Raw genomic sequence first — 20,800 nt, 5'->3', positions numbered from 1 at the left:
ATAGTTATTGATCAGCTTGTTTTGATTAAGTCTTTATTTATCTGGGTCGAAATCTGCAGCTTGTTGTTGAGGATTTCGATGAAGTTGCTACTAGCATCAATAACTGAAGGACCATTAAAACCGAAGACTTCTATTTGATCTTTTACATAGAATGGTCTAGTCATCATCGCTTAAGTAGACAAACATGAAGGCTCATTATATACCACAGACAGACTTAAGTGCCGCACTAATTAGATTTTAGTCATATTTCCAGCTTACTCATGTACTTATCGGCAAAAAGTCCTTCAATTACACCTATATAATTTACTGCCATGTGCAATCTACAGATGTATAAAAACTAGAATAGACACGCAATTATGCGCACGCAGTCTGGCGTAATGAGGAGATTCTTGATCGAGATATAATTTCAATCTTCGTGGATAGCCTTGACCTGTTCAAATTGAAATGACCCAAATTGGTTTGGCTGGAAACACGGGCTAAACTTGCTCCTGCTTAAAGTGTTGCTAAGGGATCATTTTCTTAATTATGGAAGATTTTGTACGACTTCTGGGAAGAAGACTTTCTTAAAATGCTCATCGCCCTTACTGAGAATTTACCTCATTCGACGATACCTTGAGGGAACTATTACGCTGACTGATAAAAATAAAATCCTTCCCTACGACCTTTCCCTAGGAACAAATGGTCTTTATACCAAAATTCGTTGGTGAGTTCGTCAGTCAGTCTAATTGGTTCAGTTCTTCAGGATTGATTTATGCTGTGCAATTCAGACATTTGCAAAAAAATGTTTCGTGTACTACTTTACATTTCAGTGTGTGACCCATATATTTGTATATACAGTGGGTTACGCAGATGTAGGTAAAAGCTAATTTGCAATAAGTGAGCGTGATTGATTGTGATGGATGACAAACCGCGTTGCAGTCGCCGGTACTGAATATGAAGTGATGTAAATCAGAAACGCTCGCATAATTTTCATCACATTTTCATAATGTTTATCGGATGTTCTTTCTTGGAATAATTCGAGATCTTTCTCTTACGTCATTAAAATGAGGTTTGAGTATAAATTATTTTCTTTTTTTATTTTTGGGGCATCCCTCTTTCCGTGTTCTCCAGTTTGTCAATTCTTTTATTGTATTCGACTTGATCTTTTATCCAAAGTACAAATGGTACATTTTCCAGCAACTCGACGCAGGTAAGAATCAAATCCCTGCCATGTCTCATAAAATGACCGTTTTGCCCCGGCTTTTCATATTTCTGTCCAAAGGGTACCTAAGTCGTTAACCTTTGCGCCATATTGCATGTGTGTTTCCAATAAGGAATAGTTGTTCGTCTGTACTTACAAGAAACAAATGCCTAAAGTCTAAAGACGAAGTATGGAAAATCCCAAAAAATATATTTCGGCTACACATTGAAACGAAATTATTCTTTTCGAATATTGATTTTGGAAATAATTTAGAAAACTTTTTAGATAAAATAGAGCCAGTATTTATTATGGGCCTATTGCCCTAGGTTGGGATTGTTGGGAATAAACAATTTAGAATCAACCGCCAATTCGCATCCCAAATTGTACCCTCATGTGGGGCAACGTTAATCAGGTCAACAGCAAAACTGGTACATTACCAATCACGAGAATGACTTCACAGTCACTTCTAAAAATATCCGTCACAGCATACATTCGTCAACTAGATTACAGATTATGACCAGTTCATGTAGAACCATTTGTTTAACAAATCGGTTTAACTCCACGTCTCCATATTTGCATACAAATAGATCAATGACGTCATGGATCATAATTGAATTGCTTTCAAGTCAATAGGTCTGGAATGTTGTTTCAGTATTTCGCAGCAGATGATCATTGAAACTACAGAATATTCTTCTAATTCCGTTAGACAGGTCTGAAATGGTAACAATAATGACACTATGAGGCGTGCATTTGTGGGGACTGGACTTAGTCCTCATGAATATATGTCACGTGTCACAGAGCGCATCGACTTCCTGAGGCAAAAAGTCTGTGCATGGGCGAGCCGTATTCGAAGGTATAAACGACGGGTAGAACGTTACACCCAGAATCGTATGTTCCAGAGTGACCAAAGGTGGGTATATAGAACTTGGGAGCAACCTGAGCAATGCGTGATGGACGGGAGCCGACCGGATGATGATGCCACAAACATGTTTTGGCGCAACCTCTGGTCGACGCCCGTCTGTCACGAGGAGGGTGACTGGACACGTGATGTTGAGCGAGAGTGTGAAAAAATACCAGAAATGGAAGAGGTTAATATTACCTCCTCCGACGTAGCCTATGCAGTCCGTCCGATGCAGAATTGGAAATCACCAGGGCCGGACGGACTGCACAATTTCTGGTTAAAGTGGCTGCAAAGTTCGCACCCCTGTTTAGCATCACAGTTTCAGTCATCCTTAGAAGCCGGGTCGCTCCCACAGTTTCTAACAACAGGGATTACCCACCTGCTCCATAAATCAGGTAGTACCGCGGAACCCAAAAATTATAGACCGATCACTTGTTTACCGACGGTCTATAAACTTCTTACATCTATTTTGAGATTAAAAATAAATCAACATATTGAAAAATATTCAATTATGTCAACTTCTCAAAATGGATGTAAGAAGGGGTCCCGTGCTACTAAGGAGCTGCTCCTCACTGATATGGTCATCAGCCAACAGGTTCGGCGATCCCGAAAGAATTTGTCGACATGTTGGATAGACTATAAGAAGGCCTACGACTCGGTCCCCCATACATGGCTTAAGAGGGTATTGGAGTTGTATAAAATAAACTCAACTCTATGCGCCTTTCTTGCGTCATGTATGGAGCAATGGAGAACGGTTCTTCACTATCCAGGATGTCGAGAAATTGAAGGGACCGGCGATCCTATTAAGATCGAGCGGGGAATTTTCCAGGGTGACAGTTTGAGTCCACTTTGGTTTTGCCTGGCCTTGAACCCTCTGAGCACATTGCTAGAGGGCTCGGGGTTGGGCTATCCTTTGCGGAGAGGGGGTCAGGTTATATCCCATTTGCTTTACATGGACGATCTGAAACTGTTTGCCACCACAGAATTGCAGCTGATGAAGCTACTGAAGGTCACTGAAACTTTCAGTAGTTGCATCAGGATGGAATTTGGTGTGGACAAATGTGCAGTCATGCATGTAAAGCGAGGGGGAATTGTGGAATCTGAGGGAGTACAACTCTCAGATTCTATAAACCTGAGATCACTCTCCGCAAACGATACATATAAATACTTGGGTATGGCGGAGGGGTTAGGCATCAATGTGGCTGTCATGAAACAGTCATTACGGGAGCGTTTCTTTGGCCGCCTGAATAAGGTCCTGAAAAGTTCCTTATCGGGAGGCAACAAGGTTCGCGCCTTTAATGGTTGGGTCATGCCAGTCCTGATGTACTCTTTCGGCATACTCAAATGGACTCAAACTGAATTGGACGCCCTGGATAGGAAAGTCCGCACACTGCTGACCGCAGAACGAATGCATCACCCACGATCGTCAGTGATGAGACTGTACATCCCACGGAAATGTGGAGGCCGAGGCTTTTTAAATGCAAAGACGCTCCACAACCGCGAGGTGTGCAGTCTCAGAGAATATTTTCTCAAAAGCGACGTGGGTATGCACCGTGATATGGTAGCAGTGGACAGAGGACTCACCCCGCTGTCGTTGGCAAATGAGAACTGGCGCAAACCTGTCGTACTAACTACCCACGATCGCAGGGAGGTATGGCAGAGCAAACAGCTACACGGACGCTTCTTCGGGGCTCTTCATGGCCCCGATGTAGACTTCAAAGCGTCCGTATCTTGGCTACGCTTCGGTGACTTGTTTGGAGAAACCGAAGGGTTTGTATGTGCAATTATGGACGAAGTTATCCTTACGAATAACTACCGGAGATATATCGTGAAAGACGGGACGGTTGACATATGTCGGGCATGTCACCATCCGGGTGAGTCTATCAGACATATTATATCTGGTTGTTCTCGTTTGGCTAATGGTGAATATTTGCACAGACATAACCAAGTGGCCAAGATCATCCACCAGCAGCTTGCTCTGCAATACAACCTTGTAGACCTTGAGGTACCGTACTACAAGTATGCGCCCGACCCAGTTCTCGAAAAGGACCATATCACGTTGTACTGGGATCGATCTATCATCACTGACAGGACTATTGTAGCCAATAAGCCTGATATTGTGGTGATAGATCGATTAGCGCGCCGCGCGATGATAGTCGATGTCGCCGTTCCGCATGACGAGAACCTTGTGAAAGCTGAGAAAGAGAAACAAATAAAGTATCTCGACTTAGCGCACGAGGTTGTCGCCATGTGGAGTGTCGACACGGCTGTTGTTGTGCCGATTGTCGTTACGGCCAATGGTTTAATAGCCAAGAGCCTCGACGAACACCTCAGGAGGCTCTCGTTGGGCGGCTGGATCAAGGGACTGATTCAGAAGGCAGTACTCCTTGATACGGCACGTATTGTGAGGAGGTTTCTGTCTCTGGGACCCTAACCACCGGTACCTTGGACCCTGTGCCCGATATCGGTGGCAACCTATTTTTTATATTTTTAAATGTTTTTTATTTTTATATTTAATATTTAAAAATGTAAATGATATGTTCTAAATAAAAAAATACAATGACACTATCTGCTTAGCCTAACTATGCTCGGGTCGGCTTCCAGTCTTACCGAATCCAGCTTGTAGAGTACCTACTAGGAGTTACTATGGAGAGAATCTTAGAAGAATAATTACGTGTCTATTAACTTAATAAATCTGTTACGGATTTCGTATAAGTAATGTTGTAGTATGTGTGTTTAAATATTTAAGTATGATTGCAGCATTTTTTACTTCCATTCCATTTCCAACATATTTCCACGTAAAAGATAAGTATCTGGGAAGCGGTACATAAAGTTAGTAATTCTCTTTAAGCACCTCTTACCGGTTTGCCAACACGCGTAATAGTTGCGTTTACCTGCGTTTAAGACGAGCGTTGTGCAATTTTACATCAGGTTTAGTTGGGTGGGTCTCTAGACATTTGAATTTTTAGCACTAAGTGTGTGCGATACCTGATTTCCTTGGAGATTGCTTAAATCAGAATGGAGCCACTTTCAAATAATTTAGGCGTGGTAGAGATACTGGGATACAAGACCTGCTTGAGTTTGAAATGTGTAGCCTTTTGGGGCTCTTATAGGTACTAGTAAAATTATTACAGTGCTGTCTACTAGGAGCTAAACGATGTCGCCAGCTACTTCGCGAAGAACTTCTAATAGTGGTGTACTGCAATTATACAGGCAGTGTTAAACTGCAGGTCAATTAGACTTGACTGTGTCTTGTAATCTATGGGTAAGCATTGCTTCATTAACGAGCCAGTAATATTTACTTCTCTATGTTGCTCGGCAACTAATTTGATATTTAGGGATATTTCATCTTTGAATAATCAAGAAATACTTTTCGAAGGAGTTGGTTTCAAAATTTTATCGCCCGTAAGGCCGTTACACAACAGAGCACTTATTAACCCTTGGGAAACGCAGGCGTACAATAGCAATACTGAACAAAGGTTCTACAGCTTCGCATGTCAGCCGTGTAATTAGGGAAAGTGGTAAAGCTAATTACAGTTCATTAAAACCCGCTTGTCAATTAGATGAGTTTACTGCTTCCGGTAAGTGGCGGTTGAAATGGCGTTGTGAGCAAATTGCAATGCACGACTGCCCATAACTAAGGACCTATGGATAGAATAGAGGGATGGTTTTAAGTGTCTACTTACCCGCCATTAGGTATGGCAAGAATTTAACAAGGAATATGCGTCACACCTTATGTTCAGACGTCATCGGGTTGTGGCGCATTTCAGGGATTAGCATATGCCTGATAATGGTCTTTAGGTGCGGTTTAAGTAACATTTGAAGCCCCACAACTATCAAGGCTATTAAATATCATGATAGGTTTCTGAACACGGAAGTTTACACATTCCTGAGTCAAAGAAGAGAAAAGTAATAAATACTTCAGCGCGTTTGGTATATTCAAGATTATAGCTAAAAGCTCTTCGACAACAACAAAAGCTTTTAGAAAACTTCTAGTAGAATTTTCGAGGTGAACAAAAATAAGAGAATATTCGGAATGAAAAGCCTGTCAACTGGGGTCAAAACACATAAGTTATTTACGCTCCATAAAGCCGTGGAGCCGTCTCACGTCTAGCCGGGTTACGGTCTTATAAACAAGACCACATAGCTCGCTCATGTGCTTCTAATCTCCGTTATGAACTGTATGTGTATTCAATACTGTTCGCTCCGGTGCGTTTGTTAGAATTAGTCTTACTCAAGACTGCAGTTAATGTGCAATTCACGTTGATTTGTGATGTTTAGCGGTCGTGGCTGATAAATGAGTCGAGGAGTTAATGAAATATGTACTAACTATTTGTATAGATGGATGTCCTCTAAGATGCATTTGACATAGGATCACAATCCAGTGCATGGTTCTTATTACCATGAATAACATACAACACAATCCCAGTAGGTCACACATTGAAAACCATAAAATGCCACGGTTTAATTTGCAAAACGAACTAAGATTACGTATTTATTACCACCATCCTATTGGGATCGTAACATTTGTAATTGGCTATAGCTTTAATGGGCCATAACTTATGCAAATAGCCGTTGAACGTGACGTCATAGTTTATATTATTGATTAGTTATCGCGGAAGTGTAATTAAATGTCTTCAGTTGCAAGATTTATACCTGGAAAGGGTCTTGAAGATGGTATGAGCAAGAATGAATGTTGGACTGTATTTCGTGACGTCTGGTTTTTATATTCGTGCTTTTCTTTTATTACACCGGTCCTTATTATTTTCTACCTTGCCATTTAATGGGATTCAATTAAAGAATTATGCCCAATTTTCTTTTACGACGAAAATATTTCAGCTTCTGCAAAGTTTAACCTAAAAAGCAAACCAGCAAAGTTTGACAATATCGTTTGAAAAATCAAATCCATAAGTCACAGCTGGTTATTTATACCGTCTAGACCTAAATCCAGACAGGCTGGGTTGCAGCGGATGAATACTTAAACAGATTATATTTAGTTCAGACGCTAACTGTCGCAGTTATGGGAGGGGTTTCAAAATGTGGAGAAAATAGAATCTGGTAAATCGCTATTGAAGTTCCGCTGTAAATGTGTTGAATTTCTTTATGGAACATTTAGTTGTTATTGCTTGTTCTTACAGTTTTATGGTCGATGTTAGTCTGTGGTTGGTATTTTCAGTGTTACAAGAAATCGGGTCATTGGTTCGGAGTTATGAGGAATTTGAATGACATCTAGACTGTATGTCTACAGGCTCGCCGATAAAATGTTACAGCATGATTTACAAATACTAAACTTTATTGATTGTCGTAAATGAGCAGTAGAATCTTGTGCATTCTTTTTCAAGTTGTTCATTCTTTCTATTTTTCTTGTCATTTCGATATTAAAAATGATGGATACGGACAACGTCCACATATAGTAGCCATTACCATTAGGACGGTCTCCACTTAGTTTTCAACCTAAGATCGAATAGGGCAATATCTAAGGCCAGGTAGCTGTAGGCATTATACCCTGGCATAATGATCGGGAAAGCCTTGACCCTCGCTATCTATCGCATATCTAGCAAAGACGTAACTCTGAGGAAACATAGCAAGGTGTACTTTTATAGATATTTATGTAAGTACATTGCGAATGTGTATGTGTACATACGATGTCTGGCCGGTTCCCATTAAAGGTCGCAGTGTAAAGTGATATGTGGCTGCAGACTAGCAGCTGTGTCCCACTTTCTTCGTCTTTTACAGCCGGGAAACATGTGTTTTTTTGTCTTTTAACCAACCTACTTCGAGTTTTGTGCCAGTGTTTTAAAGTTGGAGATGCAACGAAACTTTTTAAAGGGGTATTTGCGATATTGAAACAAGGGTGGAAGTTGTACAGATCGTTTTCGAACTAAGAGGTCGGAAACTTTTAATAGTTTGGATAGTTTAGAACCAAGATGCTTGCGGAGAAAACAATTCGATTTCAGAATAACTGCAGATTGGACTTTACAATTGTCTCTTCACAATGTCTATTTTCTAAATTGCCATGTACTGATTACTTCTGCTGAATTTAATGGTTCCTTATGGCAATGCAACTTCAACTTGGTGAATAGGCATTACTTTGTTACGAAAACCAGTGAAATAGACGAGAGCTAAAAGTAGTCATTATGTCATTTATTCTACGGCGCTCTGTGGTATTATACCACAATGATAATGATAGTAAATGACGCTACACGGGTTTAGAATGGACATACGTAACTGAAGTTAATTCTAGAATTTTTGTATGGTCGTAAAAGGAGTGAATATTCTGAACAGTAAGCTTGTACAGACGGTCCTCAAAAACGGCTCTTGAGGACAGTCTTTTGTTTTGATGTTCTAATTGATATCAGCCTTTTTAAATTTGAGTTTCAACGAAAAAAACAACTGAACATCGAAAAGAGAATCACGTTTGAATTTCTCGTTCTAGAAAATTCAAAACCGTCATTTTAACGCCAATTTAATTTACGTCATCGTGATGATATGGCGAATCTCGACCACCCTTGGTTCAGTGACATTATAACTGGTCGGGCGGGTTCCAGCCTTGCCGCGGGCGCGCTAAATATGGTCTGTCTTCTGCAGCAACCGGTTTGATGCATTCAGTATTAATTGCTGGTTTTTGTCAAGATTGTGCTGTAATTATGGAGTTTATGGGACAATGTTACTTTTTTGTGCAGGTCATGCTTGCTTTTGTATTCAATTTTGGGTTAAACATGTTTTTGCAATGAATGAGATGTGGACTTCCAGTATAGACTAAGACTAATATAGTAATTTTATATCAATTTGTACTTGATATTCATATATAATTTCTCATATAAGATCTGGTATTAGGATAATACATGAGCTGGAACCGTAACAAGTAAAACGTTTTCTGGGGTGGTATATAATCTTTCTGGAGACCAGAAGAAACTAGTCTAGATTTATTTCAAAGGAATTTTTAGTTAGTCAAAGATAAAAAGGAATTGTTCAAGTGTAGCACTAAGAGTAGTTGATGCTAGTAAAAAATCTATTTTTAAGTTCTTTCTGTTCAATAAATAAATTAGCTATTCTATCAAACCTTAAACTTTTGGAAGCGTAATAAGAAAGAAAGTGAAATATTTACGCAGTTAGTAAATAGTCCCCGACAGGCAACAAACTACCGAATCATTAGATTGTCCCATCCTTGACCTACAGTGAGGTAATAAAAGCAAGTCATGTTTATTTTTGTGTTATCTGCTGATGTGACATAGAGAACAGTGTACCTATTGTTTCTTTTTTTGCTATGTGCAATGAAGGAATATTTAGTTATTTATTTAAATAAATTTCAGCATATAAAAAATATATTATACAGTTGCCATATCTACCTACCCACTTACTAAATGATAAAATAATCTCTTTGTCTTAACTACTTTATTTGGTTTATTCATCAAAGTAAAAATAAACAGAACCTTTTGTTTTCCTGCATAATGTCTATTTGTTTTATTATGATGCAGAATTTGACCTTCACATTACATTGCATTGTTGCACTTGTGACAATGTCTGTAGACTATTTTTTACATGCAAACTAATGCAAAGAATAGTCTGATAATTGAATGTAATGGTTACAATTTTACATTAGGAACATTTTTTAAAGTATCTAAGTATGACACAACAATACAATATGTGGGTATTGTTTATAGTATTGAATAATTATCATTCTGTTATTTATTGAATATCAGACCCATTTTATTTGCAAAATACCAGACCATATCACCAGAATAGTACCAGCCACACATGAGGATTTAAGGGATAAGAAATAGTAATTATTGCGGTTAGTGGATCACATTCTTTTTTATATTTTATGAGTCGTTTTTTAAACGTTAAGCAATAAAATCGGTTTTGCACATAACTACCTACAATTTAATGTATTGTTAAAATCGTAAAACATGCGATAATGCAAAAAAAAAATACCGATAAAGTGACCCTCACTTCGTTAACGAGTCAAAGGGTAAGCTGCCCACGCAAAAATTTAAATATAGAACGAACCCGCCAGGTTCCTGTAATATTACAAGTAATCAATAATTTCAGCACTCACCTTCAGCGACATTATGGATGTGAATCGATTTCCAGCACTCCACGTGAGTTCAAACAGTCATAATTCGTAAAATTACAATAATACACTGCACTATTTATTACGATTATTTACTGAACACATTTGCCTAAAAAAATACCTTATCACGCATTACGTAACTAAAACTATAAACGTATTTTTTATTTACAATTGTTTGTGTTAATATTGTCGCGGTTACAGCTAAAGCGGTTGGGTATTATTTTTGTCGATCACGAAGAAACGAACACACGTCAACAAGATAACGTCGTATTTCCGACTCTGTGTGATTTTTTCCCTCGCTCGCGGAGTTGCGCGCGTTTGACAGCAGGAGAGCGCGTTCCAGGTAGGTTCACTTTAGTTAGTAGACAAGAATTTGTAGCATTCAGTGTGGTAATCTTGTTTTCTTTTTGCGGTAGTATACAGCAGTTAATTTTATATTTATTTTAGAAGTAATGACTAATTTACATTCATATAATTTAGTCACAGCCAAATACCTTAACCACCATTGTCTCGGGTACTTGGGTGGGCCTTGTTGTTGGGAATGTACAGCTTGGCAAAAAAGAGTGTGGAATAAATGAGGTCAGCACTATCGCACCTGTGGCAACCCGGAGTACTACGACTCACAGATTTTGATATTTGTTATTTTTGAAGATATTCAATCCTAAGTAGGCGATGTCCCTTGGACACTTCAATGTCCAGTATTAACGATGTTAACAATTTTTATTTGATTTTGATTTTTAGTTCCAACTGTCACCGCGTCAGACTCTTTTTTGCCAAGCTGTAAACAGAATGTTATTGGGCCTTGTGATAGGAAATCATACACATACTTGCAAAAGTATTTAAGAATTTAAAAATCTTTATTTTTAGTTTATATTTTATCTTATATGTCAGTTTTAAAATTATTTATGAATATTATTTTTTACCGCTAATCATGAGGTGCATTTTTACAGCTTCAACAGCAGTCTTTGAATCATATTTATGGGCATGGGCCATAGTTAGATGGGCACGCAGTTCCATAGCTGTGTTTGTATTGTAAGGACACAATCGGCAATGATAAAGATATAATCCTAGATGCCGGCCACTCCGAAGAACGTGTTTGCGTAGATTTTCCTAGAAGGAAAAATTATTTTAAATGAATATTGAATATTACATACAGAAGACAATATTATACTGTTTCAAGTATAGGTATCTTCGTGAAATAATTTGAATTATTTAAATACCGGTAGGTACCTATGCGGGCGGGTATAACAGTGGGGTATTGATAGAATAATGTTAAATCGGCGTTACTAGTGCCATCTGTTGTGAAGTTATTCAACTTCAAAAACTTAGTCGCTTTGCAAAGAAATACATGAATAAATAGATACTAAACACATTTAGTATCCCATTAGTAACAATTACTATACAGTTATAGTAATCTGTGCCCATGCTCATAACATGTTATGTTTTCTTACCAAACTTCCACAGGTAAACGTGCAATGAGGACAGCCGTAAGGTTTGACTCCTTGGTGGCACAGCATGTGCCGCTTCATGTGGCTCGCTTGGTCTGTCTTGAACGTACACAGATGGCACTCATGATGTTTTATGTGCTCCCCGTGGGTTCTGCGATGTCTGAAATCGAATCATTCAATAAATATTCAGATCTTTAGGACCATTTTAATATTATTGCATTGTTGGTTGGAATAATATAAGACATTTTGCGGGATAGTTATGGCTGCTTGCTATATATGCAATCTTTAGTTAAAGATTATTTTTAATCCAGATTGTGGCAATCCGTCGATCGATCTTGAATCTGCGTTTGAAATTCCGACTAATCCCTAAAAAATGACTGGCGTTTCATTCTACGCACCTGTAGACAACAACGTTACTGACAAAAGTGCGTAATGTTTCAATAAACCTTTATTTTATTTGTAGTAAAACATAGACAAAACTAGTTCATCTTTCATTCATACTTTTATAATATTTCGAATATTTTGTTTATGAATCTTTAAAACACAATTACAAAAATCTACAAAAATGCGTAAACTGATGTGCTTTGATGGTTGACAAATGACATGCCAAATGCCAATGTGACAGTAATTCATGTTTGGCTCAAGCCACAAAACATTGTTGTTGTAATTGTTTATAGGGATAATTAGAATGGAATCCGAAAGTGTAAGTAAAATATATATTTAGATAGGTAATTGAATAACTATGTGTAAATAATTTCATCGTTTGAAGTACGACATTTTGCTGTAAATTTTATTTATTTTTGTTATCACAAACACATCTATCATTACAGCAGGCTCACAATTTCCAATCGCGGTAGTGCGATACCATATTTATTCTTTTCTATCAAAATAAGGTAATTCACGAAGAATAATCAAAAATGTTGTTTGATTTCTTTCAGGATTTCTCTCATTCTAAAATAAAAGGTCTTTCAAGAGAGGAGACAAAAGTATTGCTCTCCTTAATTGAGGGGAGCAAAGTAATCAACAATAGAAAGACCAATGCCTCCACGAACAGAAAGAAGACAGAGGAATGGGACCGCCTCACTGACACGTTCAATGCCACAATTCCTAGTACCTGTCGCCGCACGCCACAACAACTGCGTCTCAAATGGGAGAATCTAAAGAAAAACGCAAGAAAGCGCAGTACTCAAATAAGGATGGCACGGCTCAAAGTGAGTTCATAGAAATTTCTACTACTAATTGACAGCAGATCTGTGATGGCCTCTGGATGAAGCTGAAACTCAAGATGTGATATGAAACAAGTTCATAATTTCTTATTATGTGATAACTGTTTCAGACTGGAGGCGGACCACCTGTCTACTTCCCTCCAGACGAGGTTCTAGATCGGGTCTCAGCCTTGCTAAGTTCAGCAGGGGAGGGCCTAAATGTCAGTCTTGGTGGTGACGCAGTCATGTCAGACAATGGCGACAATTCTGGTGATGTAAGTGATGGTGGCGAGAATGGCCCCAAAACTACCCATGTATATCTTAATAACAATGCAACAACAAATGAAAATGAACCCAGTACATCAAAAACCGGCAATGAAGAAATGGATGATGTTCTGCAGACAATTCTGAAAAAACTTACAGACACAAGTGGTGGTAATAAATACTTTTATATGTTGTACACTTTGTTTTTACATGATAAGCAGTTTACATGAACTTATGAAATAAAACTTTTTTTTTTAACAGGTGTGAAGCGCAAATCAACTTCAGTAGATGGGACCCTAGCGAGAAATACTGCCATAGCAGAATATTTTATTACAAAAAAGAAGTTGCTAGAAATCAAAATTGAAAGCAAAAGTTTAGAAAAAGAAAAAACATTTTTAGATAATGAAAGAACAAAAATAGAACTTGAAAGGTTTAAATTAGAAAACGAGAGATTTAGACTAGAAAATAACAATCTTAAGTTGGAAAATGAAAACTTGAAGTTAGAAAACAGTAGACTAAAACATTATTAGGAAATGCATTTTAAATATTGGTAATAGTACAAGTAAAAGTTGTGGTGAAGCCACTAAGCAGTGGTTAAAGCATCTGCCACTCAGGTACAAGCAACTTTACAAATCAGGCAAGTACCAGTGAGTACTTTTAGTCTGTATGTAGCTAATTAGACAGAAGAAAAGTTGAGGAAATCGCAAATCCACTTTGAGCAAGCAGTTTGAGGGTTTGTGCATTAACACTCATTTCTTCTCTGTATGAGATGTTGCTAGTGTAGTGGGACAATAAAAAGGCTGATGAAAATGTAGCCTCTTGGGATTGAAAGAGCCTGCAAAGGCTGTTGGCCATTTTTTTTCTTTTAGGCATCGTTCAGACCAAACGTATTGTCGGCCGCTGACTGTGAGCGCGCGTTACGCAGTTTATTGCTTTTCCATATATATTGAAATTGTCGTTCACACCGAACCGACTATACGCTGTTACGTCGTCTGTTGTAGCTGACTCCCAGTGGCCGATTATTTTACTACGCGACTATGCACGGCGGACGCGGATTGGCTACGCGGACGCAGTTGCCGAATAGCGCCGCTCCGCCGCGTACGCACCGCCGCGCCTCGGTACAGCACGTCGATAATTAGTGTCCCTTTTATATAAACTTAAACGTATTAAAGATAGTAACTCATCGAATGTTTTACTGTCATACGAAAATATTTCTTGAACTTATTTGGATAAAGTCTATATTCGAAATATAAAGTATGAAATTGACCAAGAAAACATCTCTTCAAAAAGGGATGTACCCACAATCTCTTCTTTTTATTATTTTCGTCTTCCTCTAGAGCTTCGCAAATGGCAACTATCTGAATGCGCATCATTTAATTGAAATATCAGTAAAACGCCTGATTTGAAAAAAATAAATTACGCTACTTTTATCGTTTATAAAATACTACGAGCAACTTCAAATACTGAGCCCTTTTATGTGTAGAATAGTCAGCCGCTCAGCGTACGCATCTAGTGTGAACCTACAAGAGCCTATTCTTTTGTTCACACATGTAGCGCATCGTACGCTATAGCCTATTGTCGGCTTGGTGAGTACGCGTACTGCAGATTGAGTCGACGTTCACACTGGGGCAGACAGTGAGTATACTCCATAGATATAATATTACTAAACAAGATTGCGCACGCTCAAAATATATATTTACGAAAATGAACTCTATTCTAACGCAATAAGGTACTAAATTGGTTGCATAATACACAGAGGCAAATCCGAGCCGAGAGGGATAGTTCGAACGGAGGCTGTTTGTCTCTTTCTAACACCTTGCCAGCATAAAAAAATGTTGTGATCAAAAGTTTTGTCTTCCCAAAAACAATTGAATCACTTATATTTTTATCTTATTTTAACAATTCTAAGTCAACAAATTAATAACAATCGCATTAATTTATTCGTATTTATTATTAAAACATAAACAACATAAATTTTTATTTTGCTTTTTTTTATTTTCTAGCGGTAACCCTGAACATTCTTGGCGCGTAATCAGCATTTAATATTTTGTTTATATTTTTTTGTATTAAATCAATTTAAACTATTAAAATGGTGAAAGTGTTGCGTTTCTACTTGCAAAAGTGAATCCTATGGTGGTTGCAATATATCGTTCCACAGGTTAGCTAATAATAACATTTTCGTAAACCAAACAACTAGGGTGCCCATGAATTCTTGTAACGAGTCAAAATATGGGTGATGGATTTTAAAACTGTTGTACTATTGTTATAGCTTCCCAAAAAATGAAGAAAGGCGACATAAATGGCTCAGCAGTCTATATATGAAGTAGAAATACAAAAAAAAAACAGTCTTCACTTCGAATCTTCCTGCTTTTATACTGCTAATTTCCGCTAATTATTAAAAGCCTTTATTAGTATCTTAAGGTCACAAACTGCGTAAGTTAAAACTTCAATACTAATCTGTGTTTAATAATCTTAGCAAATTCGGATTTGTCTCACATAGCTTAATCTCATAGTCACCCTATTAGAAAGGGACAGACAGCCTCCGTACTAACTGTTTCACTCGGCTCGTTTTTTGGGTTTATATGCGCAGTCCTGTTTACTAATATTATGTCTATGGTATACTCACAGTCAGCGGCGGACAATACGTTTGGTGTGAACAATCCCTTACCAATGGTAGAGTTATATTGTTTGCCTCCACACCAAGCCCAAATTACTTGGGAACAGGGTAGGAAGAATTTTATATTTTGTGTTAAGAAATATGATGATATTGTAAATAAAGTTGACATTCAATATAAATAAAGTTTTTCTTTTATTTACAAAAATTTACACTTTATACTGTTTATCACAAGTTAACAAGTTCATTATTAAAAAAAGTTTGCTATTAAATGTTGCCTGTTTCTTAGATCATTTTCTGAACTCTGGACATTTTCTGCAGTTGCAGCTATTTCATTTTCATCTGGCAATTCAACCTCTGGGGGTACATCCTCAATGTTGTGGTTAATACAAATATTGTAAAGTACAGCTGTAGCAATTATAACTGCTTGTATGTTATCTAATGACAGCCTCATGGTCAGTGAAATTACTGGGAAACGTCGCTTCCAGACTGCAAATGCCCTGGAAAAAAAATGGTATTACATGTCTAATAATTTTTTTATTTTATTATTTAATCAAAGTATTCTATATACCTTCCAATAGCACGCCTAGTTTGAATATGAGCTTCATTATACCTTACTTCTTGAGCAGTTGACGGGTTGTACACAGGTGTGAGCAAATAAGGTCGGTTTGGATACGCATTGTCACCAAGTAACCAACAATTTCCAAGAACACCATCATCACACTGAGCTGGAATAAAGTAAAGTAATAAATTAAGTTTATCAGTGACTATTTTATGATAATATATCATTTTTTTGAGAATACCTCGTAATACAGAATTATCGAAAATAGTAGATTGATGTGCAGAACCGGGCCATTGAGACACAACATTTAATAATTTAAGGTCTGCATCACATACAGCCTGGACATGAAATGAGTAATATCCTTTACCATTTCTATACTCTTCTCCCATTGTTGAACCTGAAACAGGCAATAAATAATATTGTAGTAACATTATATTTTTTCTAACATGTATCAGTACATTACTTAGCCATATTACAACTTATTAATCAATTTTGATTTACTTATGTATGTATGAACTTACTTGGACATTGGATGGGTACATGAGTGCAGCCAATGACACCACATACTCTAGGAAACTGAGCTATATTATAAAAATCTAGTGTCGTTCTGGCATGTAGATTTATATATTTACTGTACAGTCTAGCTAAGACAGTAGATATGTCAGCCACTATTCTGCAGGCTGAAGATTGGGACACTCCAACAAACTCCGCCACTGACTTGAGCATTGCACCCAAAGCATAGAATCGAAGAGCCAGTAGAAGCTGATGCAAGGGTGGTATACCATTATTTCTGAAAAGAACAAATAAGTTGTAAGGTAAAGTGCTCACTTTAGTGTAAGTTGAAAGTTTTAATGCAAAATATTAATAACTTCTTTACCTACCGCCTTGATTTCACTTTGACGAATGGCATAATTTCATTTAAAAGTGACTCTACCGATTCTTTGTTCATCCGAAATCTGAACGTAAATTCAGCGTCGCTTAAACTTGCCATAAAGTCTGTTCTTAGGAAGGATTTGGAAAGTTCAACGAATGCAATTTCACCACAGTCGCCTTCATCGTCATCCCAGTCCGATAACTGTGCTAGGACTTGAAGATCACTGTCGTCGCTATCACTGCTTGATGAATCCATGATCACACAATATAACACAACAACGATTTGTATAATATCTAACCTAGCAACAATCCGATTTTTTATCTAATGAAACTATCGATAGCGTAGATGAACTATCCATCCTACGATGAATAGTAGGCAATTATTATTGGATACTAAAGATTCGCCGTAAATAAAAACAAACGGTTGCTCGGTTGGTATGTAAACATGTAATATGTCAATCTAGAGTTTGACACTTGAAAGACAGATCAGTACCAGTACTGGGAAATGCAATCACTCATGAGTACAGCGCATTCATTAATTAATCTGAGATTGCTGCTCAGATAGAAATCGAGGATTGCTCCGTGGATCACCATTACTTAGATGGATTAGGTTCGGTTTTACTTTTTTTTTGTTTACCACCAAATACATACAATATACCACTGAAGTTTTTATTAATGATGATTATAATGGTTTTCAGGATGGTAGATCTACAGAGACCGCAGCAGCAAGCAGCGAAATATGGATTGTAATGCTATTTGAAGCTGTCTACAAACTTTTGTGGCGCCATCTATTATCGAGTAGAAATATATAAATAGACGATAAAGAACAACAGATACCTCGCAACATGTCTCCACGTATCATACAAAGTGGTTTGTATCACACAACAGAGATGTCGCTGTTCTCAATTTTGTTATAATTTATTGAATACTAATGAGTAGTAATTTGTACTTACTTGGCAAGTTGACTAGAATTACTGGCCACAAATGTGCACTGGTCATGAGGACATCGACGAGCGGTGCTTGCATTCGCGCAGGTACTGGAGTGACGCGATAATGCTGTCCTGAAATCAGAAAATGGAACATCTTCAGTAGGATTTGACTTACTGAAAAGCAAAACAATAAGATCATATTATTGATTGTCTGTCAATTTAGGATTGCATAAGCAATGGTTATTGTATTTTTCCTACCATAACCAAATCAAGGCGATTTGTAAAGTTTACAAAAGAAAATCGTATCGTACAGAATGCACGTTGCTACTTATGTCACAGATTACTAAATAGTTACTACCATATGTACCATACATAGACTTTACTACCCGACACCATTGTGGCTACTGTTTCAAAGATTCTTAGTAATTAAGTACCTAAACTCACTTATATTCACAAAAACTCAATAACAAAACACAAAATTCAAAGACGCTCGTCAACATAAAGCAGGCGTTAGTTCTAGCAGTAATTACTTGTGTCTAGCGGCTGCTAGCAGTTAGCAGGGACGGGAATGTGATGGGACGCATTCGGCTGTATTTATGGCATCGCTCCGAAGTGGCCACTGCACTCTCGAAGTGGAAGGAATTCATGCTTTTTGTACTGTACTTGAATATTTTCTTAGGTATTCGAAGGTATTCAATGTACAGATAAATTCTTGTAGTCATTACTATTTTATAAGCTTGAGTTAAAAAAAAAATACGGCTTTTTGTGAATTTGTGTGGAAGTGCTAATCTTCTCAAAGCATGGAGAGGAAAACATTTTTTTGTTATGTCTCAGGCTTAATAGAAGTACTAAACTACTCCTTATTTTCGATACTTTTGTTTAGAAAACCACCTCTTTGCTTCGATACAGATTAATTAGTGCACTCTGTGTAGGTAAACAATATCTATCGGGAAACAATTTTATTATTGTCAGAGTAATTCATATAAAAATTATCATCATATGATGACTTTCCGATAGTAAATATTTTTCCCATCCATCTTCCGAGCCTTTTTCCAACTATGTTGGGTTCGGCTTCCAGTCTAACCTGATGCGGCTGATATTAAATGTTTTTCCAATTTAAATAATTAAGTAAACATAAATTAACCTTACCTACATAGGTATAGTTTATAAATATTGCTTCAGTCACATTTCAGTGTAGTGATATTTCACTCCGTCCACAGTTAATGAAACACTTGGGAGAACGCTAAGTATAGCTGGGCGTTTAGAGACGTCCCCTTACTTGCTGCACTGACGAATTGTTAAGATTTTATAAGGGTTAATTACAGAAGTATGGCCATTTTTATTGTGGGAAAAATATCTGTAAATATTCATCGTTATGTAGCTAGTGTGTTCCCATTTGCTTAGCTGCCCTGTGATAAATATACACACCTATATTGTGTTGTGGCTAATTTCCTTTTTCCTCTACTACAAATACCTGCACGGAGTACCTAGTTATGTACTTTAGAGACAAAGAAAATAAACAACACAAAATGGCTAGTAACAAAAGCTAGTTCCAAGTTGTTATTTCAAATTAAACCACCAAAAACCATTCAACCCCAAAAACTCTTTCAAAACTAATAAGCATTAGAGTAATAATTTCGCGTGCATAATCTGGCAACACTGGGCCACCACGGAGACAGTTAACTCGCGGCGTCGCATTACACTTGCAGTGCATTAATGCAAGGCGTCGCAATAACGCGTAAGATATTACACAAGTTAGATCATCAGCGCTGTTAGACGCCCCCAATGGCTCTGCTATGTCCTACAATTGTCTAGATCCGTTGAAAGTTCCCTTAATGACGCGCCGACTTGATTCATGCGGTCTGCGGCTAAGTTTCTACGTCTTATGCTGTGATTTTAGCATTAATGGAGGACCAGGATTGGAAATTTCAATTTATATTGGCATTCCAATCCGCAGAGCATATTTGAACTTAATTATGTTGTAAAATAACGAGCGATTAGATATTCGGATGTCTGGATCGACTGGCTCCTGTTTACAGTCGTTCTAGACACGACACCATTGTTCGTGTTTAAATTCAGATACGGCGGCACAAAGGTTTGTCTTCGTAATGGCTATTATGAAAGTATTTGCGCTAAAACATTAAACGCCGAGGACAAACAGCCGTTAATTTTAACGAACCGCATTCAGTTTAAAATGGGCATCGTCAATCCTTCGTGACTGATCCTAACTATTTATAGAGTGACGTTAGACATATAAATCGTAACGCTGGCAGCGCAAGTGTCAAAGCAAATAAACCACACACGATTTAGCGCCATCAAACTGAACGACAGATCAAAATGCAAATCCCCAATACGTTACAGGGACACGTGCTAACAATAAAATTCAAACGTCCACTATCTCTCGCCGACACTAATATTTTGATCCAGCACTCTCTCAAAATACCGTGCATCCGGGCAGAAATTTATTACCACAGGGTATAAAAATGTCATCGTTGGCAACACCGCGGGCGGGAATGTGGTGCGCCTGGGCATAATCAAAGCGCTCTTGTCAAATTATGAATGTATCCCGATATTTGTGAAGGAGTTGTGTGACGCGTGACATGTAACGCATCCGCCGCGCGCGCATGTTATTACCGCAAATTGATGTCGACGTGACTACGCGCTGATGCGCCGTTTATTTCGGTTGTATGCGTTTTGTTCGCGCTTCCGTCTTTATAAATTCTGATCGCTTATTGATTCAAATTGACTTT

General features: G+C 37.8%; 4 protein-coding genes across 6 annotated transcripts in view; 1 reads left to right on the top strand and 3 right to left on the bottom strand.

Moving 5' to 3' along the window:
* LOC124631164 (ankyrin repeat domain-containing protein 29) overlaps window positions 1–10,446 on the bottom strand; it is a 40,049-nt gene extending 29,603 nt beyond the window's left edge. Inside the window, exon 1 of the mRNA XM_047165382.1 lies at window positions 10,141–10,446. Coding sequence (XP_047021338.1) covers window positions 10,141–10,152 — 12 coding nt within the window. The 5' untranslated portion in view covers window positions 10,153–10,446. The remainder of the gene's footprint in view (window positions 1–10,140) is intronic.
* Window positions 10,447–10,982: 536 nt separating this feature from the next.
* The window catches only part of LOC124631331 (zinc finger protein 433), a 34,950-nt gene continuing 25,132 nt past the window's right edge, over window positions 10,983–20,800 (bottom strand). The window contains exons 4-6 of the mRNA XM_047165676.1: window positions 18,075–18,182; window positions 11,607–11,763; window positions 10,983–11,265 (exon numbers count right to left, since the gene is read on the bottom strand). Coding sequence (XP_047021632.1) covers window positions 11,068–11,265; window positions 11,607–11,763; window positions 18,075–18,182 — 463 coding nt within the window. The 3' untranslated portion in view covers window positions 10,983–11,067. The remainder of the gene's footprint in view (window positions 11,266–11,606; window positions 11,764–18,074; window positions 18,183–20,800) is intronic.
* On the top strand, window positions 12,221–15,872 carry LOC124631333. The gene is made up of 5 exons (XM_047165680.1): window positions 12,221–12,306; window positions 12,542–12,814; window positions 12,940–13,243; window positions 13,334–13,937; window positions 15,737–15,872. The coding sequence occupies exons 1-4, from the start codon at window positions 12,292–12,294 to the stop codon at window positions 13,600–13,602; spliced, it is 861 nt and encodes a 286-aa protein (XP_047021636.1). The 5' UTR covers window positions 12,221–12,291; the 3' UTR covers window positions 13,603–13,937; window positions 15,737–15,872.
* LOC124631332 (putative nuclease HARBI1) lies at window positions 15,863–17,787 on the bottom strand. 3 transcript variants are annotated; one of them, XM_047165679.1, is made up of 5 exons: window positions 17,130–17,779; window positions 16,770–17,038; window positions 16,616–16,645; window positions 16,258–16,414; window positions 15,863–16,186 (listed from the first exon to the last, which is right to left on the bottom strand). In XM_047165679.1, exons 1-5 carry the CDS (start codon window positions 17,375–17,377, stop codon window positions 15,937–15,939), a joined length of 954 nt encoding a protein of 317 aa, XP_047021635.1. In that variant the 5' UTR covers window positions 17,378–17,779; the 3' UTR covers window positions 15,863–15,936. The 3 variants fall into 3 exon arrangements, with proteins under 3 accessions (XP_047021635.1, XP_047021634.1, XP_047021633.1); XM_047165678.1 differs by having other exon boundaries at window positions 16,490–16,645; window positions 17,130–17,776; XM_047165677.1 differs by having other exon boundaries at window positions 16,258–16,645; window positions 17,130–17,787.

This window comes from Helicoverpa zea, chromosome 6, assembly GCF_022581195.2.
Source record: "Helicoverpa zea isolate HzStark_Cry1AcR chromosome 6, ilHelZeax1.1, whole genome shotgun sequence".
Taxonomy (NCBI): domain Eukaryota; kingdom Metazoa; phylum Arthropoda; class Insecta; order Lepidoptera; family Noctuidae; genus Helicoverpa; species Helicoverpa zea.
The sequence above is the reverse complement of the archived record's forward strand: the minus strand, read 5'-3'. Positions and strand labels throughout refer to the sequence as shown.

Bases quoted from the DNA above. Each gene is read 5' to 3' on its own strand.
- LOC124631333 (XM_047165680.1), top strand. The intron at 12,815-12,939 runs GTGAGTTCATAG...TAACTGTTTCAG, and splicing joins TAAGGATGGCACGGCTCAAA to ACTGGAGGCGGACCACCTGT. The intron at 13,244-13,333 runs GTAATAAATACT...TTTTTTTAACAG, and splicing joins ACTTACAGACACAAGTGGTG to GTGTGAAGCGCAAATCAACT.
- LOC124631332 (XM_047165677.1), bottom strand. From the start codon at position 17,377: ATGGATTCATCAAGCAGTGATAGCGACGACAGTGATCTTCAAGTCCTA. The intron at 17,039-17,129 runs GTAGGTAAAGAA...TGTTCTTTTCAG, and splicing joins GTCAAAGTGAAATCAAGGCG to AAATAATGGTATACCACCCT. The intron at 16,646-16,769 runs GTAAGTTCATAC...TGCCTGTTTCAG, and splicing joins TGTACCCATCCAATGTCCAA to GTTCAACAATGGGAGAAGAG.